The following is an 8,517-nucleotide window of genomic DNA, read 5'->3' as shown; positions in this document are numbered from 1 at the left end:
GAAGCCAAGCATACTCATTAGTCTGTTATGCAGACTATAAACATACTCCAAATTCAACTAAAACAACCAACTTGCATAATTCTCCATCAGTGACATAAACATCACAATCATCATAGTTGGAAAACCTAATTTACATGATCTTGCATCAGAAACAACCCAATAAGCAAAATTTGTACAACATTCAATTTCCCGGATGCCCATAAGTAGCTCCCATTTAGATTCATTACTCAAAAATCTTCATTTGCTTCACGTACCCGAGTCTGATCCTTGATGTTTGGACATTGTTATGCCACTTTGACAGTTCATTTTAGACATAAAATCGAATATTTAAACGTATCCAACACTTGAACATGTATCAGTATCAGACATTAGTACTCGAGTCCAAGTAACATTGGTTCAAAGGGTCAGATGTACACAACCGTATCAAGCTATGAACATGTAACTGAGTGTGAGAACACATACAAAAGGAAAACAATCAAAATTGAGTTAATATAATCCTCTGAATCTATATAACTTAATCAATACAAACAGAAACAATTGGATCCTTGATCGAACATTTGTTTACAGGCAATATCAAACTACCACAAAGAAGTACCAACATATCAATCCAAATTAAGTCACATAAACAAATACTATCTATGAAAAAACAAAAATTTTGAAAAGAACAAAAATAATAATGTCATTGTATCCATTTTCAATTCATCAAGCTTCTATACTATTAATATCAATTATCAAGATTGTACCTTGACAGCTTTAAAAGATGGATGAAGCAATCCAAGTTCATCTTTAACCTCAAGTGGATTACTAGTTTCATTCCTAGTTTTGACTACCCTTCTACTAGCCAAAGACTTATGAGAAAACCCATACATTTGCAAAACTTGATTATCCCCAAAATTATAAGCCCTATCCATTTGTTTCAAGCACCTTTCAATTGGGTAATCCCCAAATTTTGCACAAGGTTTACACCCCACAAAATGGGTAACTAAAGGCCAACGATGATCACCAAAACCCGGATGATAATTCTCAATCATTTCCTCATACCTATCCACCAAAATCCCCCAATAACCATGTAAATAGTAATGATTCTCTAAGTAAACCTTATCACCCCATTGCTCCCTTTGAGTAGCCAATATATACACCATTGCAGATTGATCATCAGCCTCGAAAACGGGCCGTCCTTTAAGCTCCCTAGTCAAGATCTTCCCTGCTTCTTCTCGAACTTTCCCTTTAGGACCCATTGGTGCCCAAGTATCAAGCAAATCCAATGCCCATTGGTTGTTCCTCAACAAAAAACTACCAGTATTCAACCCAATCCAATTCTTTTGATCATAAACCATTTCATTCCAACCATGCATAACCATATTATAATCCTTATACCTCTCCCATGGAACCTCAAAAACCATATCAGTAAACATAGCATCACTATCCATCCACCATAAAAACTCAATTTCTGGGTGGGATAACAATAATTTCCTAATCAAAGGCAATTTAGCCCAAAATCCAGCCATTTCCGCATCCAAAAGAGCTAAATTATAAAAAATCTCAATCCCATGAATCCGACAATAATCAATCTTATTCTTAATCGATTTCAACAAGTAATGATCACCGACAGGATTCTCACACGGTTTTGGGGATGAACCCGTAACTAACAACACTCTCGGCTTATTGGGTTGTATAAAATTAGGGAAATCAGGATTATTTTTCAACCAATTGCTTCTTTGTTCATCCCAATCAGAGATCTTAGGACCCAAACTGTAGGGTATATTAGGATCCTTCTTCTCTGGTGGCTCATCATCAACAAGGATCTTGGTAATGTCGAAGGAATCATAGCTATTAGAGTTACCATTATCGACATTTTCTTTAGTTTCTTCAAGAATACGGCGAGTATGATGGTGGGTAGTGGCGGCGGAGAAGGACGATTGAAGAAGATGAAAATCTGTTTCAGGGGTACCAAAATCACCAGCACCAAGCATAGAACGAATCATTACAAGGGTTAAAAGAAGGCAAAGGATAGTTACTTTAATTTTGTGGAATGTTCGTTGGATCTGGGCAACACGATGTTGCCCTAAACACCAAGTTAACATTGTTATTGTGGGTTTTATGCAGAATTGGATCTGAGGATAAGGTTAAGGTGAAGATTAAGGTGTCGGTGGTTATGGAGAAGGAAGAAGAGAGTAGAGATTGAAGAATGGTTGTTAATGGAGTAGTTTTAATGGGGTTTAAAATGTTAATGGAATGAATCTTGCAAGAAATTACGATGTTAAAGACAAGATCTGTCGAGATGGTGTGGACGTGTGGAGTTGTCTGTGGACTGTATCGCAATTTCATGTGATCCCATTTTGGTTTTAATATTTATTTATTAATTAATGATTCCTTGAAGTAGTAATGGTCAATTAAAGCACCTCCATCCTCAAATGAGTTCATTAACCATTTAGTGATGGGACTTGGGATGATTGGATAAGGTAAAACTTCACCCCTTTTTAACTATCATTTTTTATTTTTTATTGTTTTTCTTTTACTTTTACTTTGAAAAAAATTATCATAAAAATATAATTCTTTAATATTTTTTTTACAATAATAACAAAAATGAATAATATTAACTTTAAAATGAGTTTTCCATCAATATTATTTTTAGTCATAACCTCTAAAATAGACTGTTTCAACAGAAAAAAGATATATTAAATTTAAATTTTAAAAAAAATTTCACCCCTCTCCTTCTCTCACACCTGTACACCATCCCAACTAGGGATGCAGGCGGGGTGGGGATGGATCCCGGTTTGATGGGTCATGGGGCGGGTACGAGTATAAAATTCATACCTACCACGGGGATGGGGATGGGGATGGGTTTTAGGTGATACCCACCCCATCCCTTCCCCGCCCCGCCTCAAGATATGTACAAATTTTGAGACTTTGGATATTTGTTGGAGACTTTGGTTATGTGTTTGTTTGAGACTTTGGATATATGTTTATTTGAGACTTTGCATATGTAATTGTTTGAGATTTTGAATGTGTGTTTGTTTGAGACTTTGGAGTTTGGATATGTATTATGGGTTTTAAGGCCCAAATGATTGAATATAAATATGTGGCACAGATGGGTATTAAGCGGGGATTTGATGGGTGGTAGGGCGGGAAAATGGGTATTAGACGGGGATGGATACCCAGATGGGTGGTGGGGCGGGGATGGTTTTAGGTACAAGCCCATCGGGGAGGGGACGGAGAAAAAAATTATACCCGCCGCGGGGATGGGAACGGGGATGGGTATTGCATTAACAGATGGGGATGGGGATGGGAATTCCAATCCCCGCCCCGCCCCGCCCCGTTTGCATCCCTAATCTCAACCCCACCGTCTCCACCATTTCCCCTACCCCAGCCCTACCACAACCAACACATCCACCAACATCTAAATACGCAGCAACCACCACCACCACCCACAAATTGTAACTCTCCCGACTGTCACCGTCCTTTTTCATGGTCGCCACCAACACACCAGCCAACCATCATCGTAAATCGCAGCCTCGTGGCTTCCAATCACAAAACCCCCTTTCCCCAATGGCCGCCAATTGCAAAACCTCCCTCCCCTTGGCCGTCAATTATGGATGTGGGTAGGGATGGATTTCTAGATGGTGAATTTCTGCGTTCATGGATTTTTGGGTGGAAGGGGTGGGTTTATGGGTGGCAGGTTCATGGGTTTCTGGGTGGTAGAGGCGGGTTCATAGATATCTAGGTGGTAAGGGGTGGCTTTTATGGGCTTTTGAGTTTTTGGGGTCGAGTTGGTAGGGGTGTGGTGGGAGGGTGGTAGAGGTTGTGGTGGTGGAGTTGGTGGAGGGTGGTGAGGGATAATGTTTTTTTTTTTTTCCTTTTTTGACAATTGACCTACAATTGGAGGTCAATAACTAGTCAAAAGATGCTAGATAGAAATATCTCTCAAAGGTTGTATTATTCAATATTAATCAGTAAATGCTATTATTTTAGGAAAATTGTTGAAAAATTATATTATTCTGAGTAATTTTTTTCTACTTTTATTCATGTCTGATGTCAGATTTAAACTTAAGATTAATTGGGTTCATAACTATTCAATATTCGTTTGAAGACTAAAATACGTTAGAATGATGGAGAGAAAACATACTTAATTCATTTTATAAAAAAACAATTGTAATGCTCAATAATGTGGGAATCTACTACACAATAAAATTTCGGGAGTGAGTAAGAACTCAGATAAGAAACATTAATCAAAGAGAATCAAATTAAGTTCATGTTACGATGATCTATTACTTAGCCTACTCACATACTAAGAAGCTTGATTAAAAAGTATAGGGAAAGAAAGAAAGAATCTCACATGGTTATCATTGATATGGAGAAGACTTATGATAGCTTACCATAAATCATTATATGGGATAGTGTCAAGGATACCATTGAGGAATTTCGAGGCAATACAAGATATTTATGGTGAGTCACAACTAGCATTCATTCACTTATGGGGTAACTAAGCCTTTTTCGATAGATGTGAATTTGCATTATGGATCGACCATAAGCCCTTTCTTATTTGATATAACACTAAATGAGTTATCCAATCTATTTGCAAAAGTGTTCCTTAGCGCATGCTATTTTCTATATGATGTTATGCTTGTAGGAGAAACTAAAGAAAAAGTCAATGAGAGGTTAAGGGATTGGCAGGTGACTCTAAAAAGAAAAGAGTTGCAAATAAGTCCCTCTAAACAAAATACTAAGATGCAATTTGAGTTGGAGATAATAAGTGGGAGAATCTCATGTGACTGTTGGAGAAGAAGTTGTTGTGTAAATGATCATATTTAAATATTTAAGATCAATAATTCATGGAGAGTGGCTACTAAGATGTTTTGTGATATGAGATTTCTGACTAGATTTAAAGGTAAATACTACTAATTTGCAGTCTAGTCTTCTTTGTTATACGGGATATAGTGTTGGCTAGTTAAGAGGATATATGAGTATAGATGTAAGTAGATAGTTTTCTAGGTAAATGGGGATGGATAAGAATATAAGGAACATGTTTTGAGAGAGATAGAAAGGATTTTGCTTATTTCTTCTAATATTTGTGAAAGCGGATTGAGATGGTTATGGCTTATGCAAAGTAAGACCATTGACACATCTGTGAGAAGGGTGAAAAACATCACATTTTATGGAAGAAAAGTCGTAATGGTTGAAATAAGAAAATATAGGAGGACAAATTTAGGAATGAAATGAGCGAATTACACCTCCCAAAGGACTTGAATAGGAATAAAACTAGTAAGAGATGCTAAAATAGTTTCCTATGCCATAAGTATGTACTTATCTTTTCCATAGTATGATTATTATTTGTGCCTTTATAATTATTATTTATTTCTTTTGTCTGTGTTATTTATCTTAATATGTGTCTTGTCTTGCTTTTTGTCATGCCTATATTATTATCTGGGTCTTTGTTTTGATATGCATGTCTTTCCTGGGTCAAGGGTCTTAATGACCGCAACTTCTTTACCTCATTTGATAAATATATGGTCTTGTGTCTTTCAACCCTCCTCAAAATCTAATTACAGCTTCTATAAGCGAAATATATCGAGTATGTTGATGATAATGATGATCAAGTGGGTTAAAAATATTCAAAGTCAATATCATAATCAAAAGCAATGTTAAAGTATTGCATTTAGTAGTGTGCAATAGGCCCTGCTTAGCTCATAAGAATTTTTTAATGATTAAATTGATATATACCTGTTTAAATTTATTATTATTAATTAAAAGTGAATTAGATGGTTAAAACAAAATTATATTGATTGGAAAAAAAAATTTTTACAGATTGAATATGATTTTTACTAAATTTATCATTATAGAACTGATTATAACTCTTTTTTTTTTACTTATTTTTAATGATTGAAACTAATCTTTGATACTTTTCCAATTATAACCGAAAATCAAACATTTTCATAAATGTAATAGTAGTATAATAATAATATTGTTATGAAGTATGTTTTACATTCCTAATTCTCAATATTGAGCCTAAGTGTTCTATATGGAGCAATTCTATAGAGTTTGTTTCTTGTCTCCTGTGTAACACATATTCTCTACATAATTTGTTTATTGAATTTGTGATTTGTTTAAAATAGCTCAAAACTGGCTTAAGACTTGACCACAGTTTGATTTTCATAATTTACAATTTATGAGAAGATTAGTAACTTGTATGACACTCGTCATCACTTATATTATGAGCTGGTAATGCAATGGCTTAGCTTAAAGCTCCACGTGGGTCATTGACTCATATTCAGCGGAATCAACAAAGAATCAAGAATAGTAGATGTTCTAGTTTGAAGAAGGTAGCTTGTGTATGTCTTAATGTTCTCGTATACCAAAACTTGTAACTTGGAATCATCACCAAAATTAATACTCTCAACTAAGGTGTTTTTATTATAGGTTTCTAAACTTGTAACTTTGGCTATATAATTAGCTATAAAAATACTTTGTCGTCAGTTTGCGGTAAAATTAACTTTGTCCTTCAGATATTGCATATATTTAAAGTTATTAAAAAATATATTGACCTATTTTTTATGTATATTTATTAAAAAATATATACCAATTATCCAAATACACTCAAATGGGTATTTCAGTTAGTTATGAGTCATTTACCATAAGATTTCTAGTTTGAACCAAGAGAGAATGTTTGCCTTCTTCCTTTGTCTCTTGGGCTTCTTAGAGAGGTTGAAAATGTCACCTTCTGATCATCTGGGTTGAAAAGGTTAACTTTTGACTGATTAACTTGTTATAGGTTTTTTGCCAGCTAGGATCACATATTGATTGATAGTTTGTTCTCTTCGACTTAAAAAAAAAATAGCAAATTATAAAAATTAAATCCATCCAATACGTTTTCTCTATTGTGGCAATCTAGTAGAAACTCTCTTTTTTTATTCTTTATGTAATTTGGCTGGGTAGAATGAAGAAAAAATAGTTTCCAAGAACAATCCTCAAAATGTGATTAACTACAGAAAAACAAAAATTCAATAAAAAAATGGAGATGCGGGGTATCGATCCCCGTACCTCTCGCATGCTAAGCGAGCGCTCTACCATCTGAGCTACATCCCCATGTCTGTCATTAATTTCACTTGTACTTAATCTCCTTTTTCTAAAACAAAATATTTTATGTTTCTCGTTCTGTTACTGGCCTAGGTTGCACTAAAACGGACACGGACACGACACGGGTACGGGAAAACGCTAACTTAAAAATGGCGGACACGGGGACACGTAAATGGTAATATAATAAATATATCAAATTAAAGATAATTTTACAATCTTTCATTTGATATTTGTAAATAAACACTTTAAAAATATAAAACTCACATAACATTTAAATAAGTACCAAATAAACAACAAGAGTATTTAAATATTTGGGAAAAAATAAGAGTTATGAAAAGAAGCAGCCTTGAAATAGCATTTCAGAAGGTATGGGCTACTAGCTCTTCCCAGTTCCCACTAGCCAATTAGCCTGGCAGCAGCCAGCAATGGCATTGGCAGCAAACCTCAAAAACAAGATTAAATAAAAACAACACACGTGTCCTTGCCGTGTCCGTCGCGTGTCCTTGCCGTGTCCACGTGTCCGAAAAATATTAAAATATTGGACACTTCATTTGGCGTGTCGGACACGGATTTTCGCGTGTCCGTCGCGTGTCCGTGTCCGACACGTGTCCGACACGGGACACGCCAGTGAGGTGCCGTGTCCGTGTTTCCTAGTTACTGGCACAGCCTATGTATGATTTATATTATTTTAACCCATTCTTTATAAACAAAATTCATACTTGAGACCGTCTTTTATAAAAACGGCTCTCAAAAGTCCAGTTCAAATCTAATTATATTAATTTAAAATATAACTTTTAATTTATAAATTAAAATATAGTTAAATATAATTTTATTTGGTTCGTGTTAATGCAAATTTTTTTAATATCACTTTTTTTTTTATTTTCAATTATAAAAAATTAGAAAAGCTAAAAATTAAATAAATGTATTGATGCCAAACTAAATAAAACACGTAGAAAGGGATGACGTTAAATTTTTTTAAAACTTATTTTATCATGTATTTTTTACATAATCTTATACTATTAACAGATTTTTCCACTTACACCCATTTTTTCATAAACTTTTTGATATTGCAATTTTCACCCAGTCTCTCAAACTTCAACAGTTCAACAGAAAATTTTTTATCAGAAGTACTAAATTTTCTTTTTTTTATTTTTTTATTTTTATCATTACATGTCTTAATTTTTGCTAACCATGGATGGTTTGCCCCCTAAAATATACCACCATTGCATAAATTCGATTTCCATTTAATGTCATGATAAAAGCCTAATAATAATCATCTTATGATATTCGGGTAATAAAATGTTGTAATATATTAATTTTTACATAATTATGATGCACATCACGATAATAAAAATATTTTGGGTCGAAGGTTCCAATATTAATGGGTCTCATAATAATTGAAAGTGTTAAAGCAAATTCTCTTCCAATGGAAATTCTAACTAC

General features: G+C 34.3%; 1 protein-coding gene and 1 non-coding gene across 2 annotated transcripts; both read right to left on the bottom strand.

Annotated features, from left to right (window-relative positions):
* Window positions 1-481: 481 nt before the first annotated feature.
* On the bottom strand, window positions 482-2,338 carry LOC130799770 (xyloglucan 6-xylosyltransferase 2-like). The gene has a single exon (XM_057663002.1). The coding sequence runs from the start codon at window positions 2,082-2,084 to the stop codon at window positions 732-734; it is 1,353 nt and encodes a 450-aa protein (XP_057518985.1). The 5' UTR covers window positions 2,085-2,338; the 3' UTR covers window positions 482-731.
* A 4,672-nt stretch (window positions 2,339-7,010) lies between these two features.
* Window positions 7,011-7,083, bottom strand: TRNAA-AGC (transfer RNA alanine (anticodon AGC)). The gene has a single exon. It is a non-coding gene; the product is annotated as a tRNA-Ala (tRNA).
* Window positions 7,084-8,517: the final 1,434 nt, after the last annotated feature.

Source organism: Amaranthus tricolor, chromosome 14 (assembly GCF_026212465.1).
Source record: "Amaranthus tricolor cultivar Red isolate AtriRed21 chromosome 14, ASM2621246v1, whole genome shotgun sequence".
NCBI classification, from domain to species: domain Eukaryota; kingdom Viridiplantae; phylum Streptophyta; class Magnoliopsida; order Caryophyllales; family Amaranthaceae; genus Amaranthus; species Amaranthus tricolor.
Note: the sequence above shows the minus strand (reverse complement) of the source record. Positions and strands in the feature narration are given on the sequence as shown.

Coding starts and splice junctions, on each gene's coding strand:
- LOC130799770 (XM_057663002.1), bottom strand. CDS start 2,084: ATGTTAACTTGGTGTTTAGGGCAACATCGTGTTGCCCAGATCCAACGA.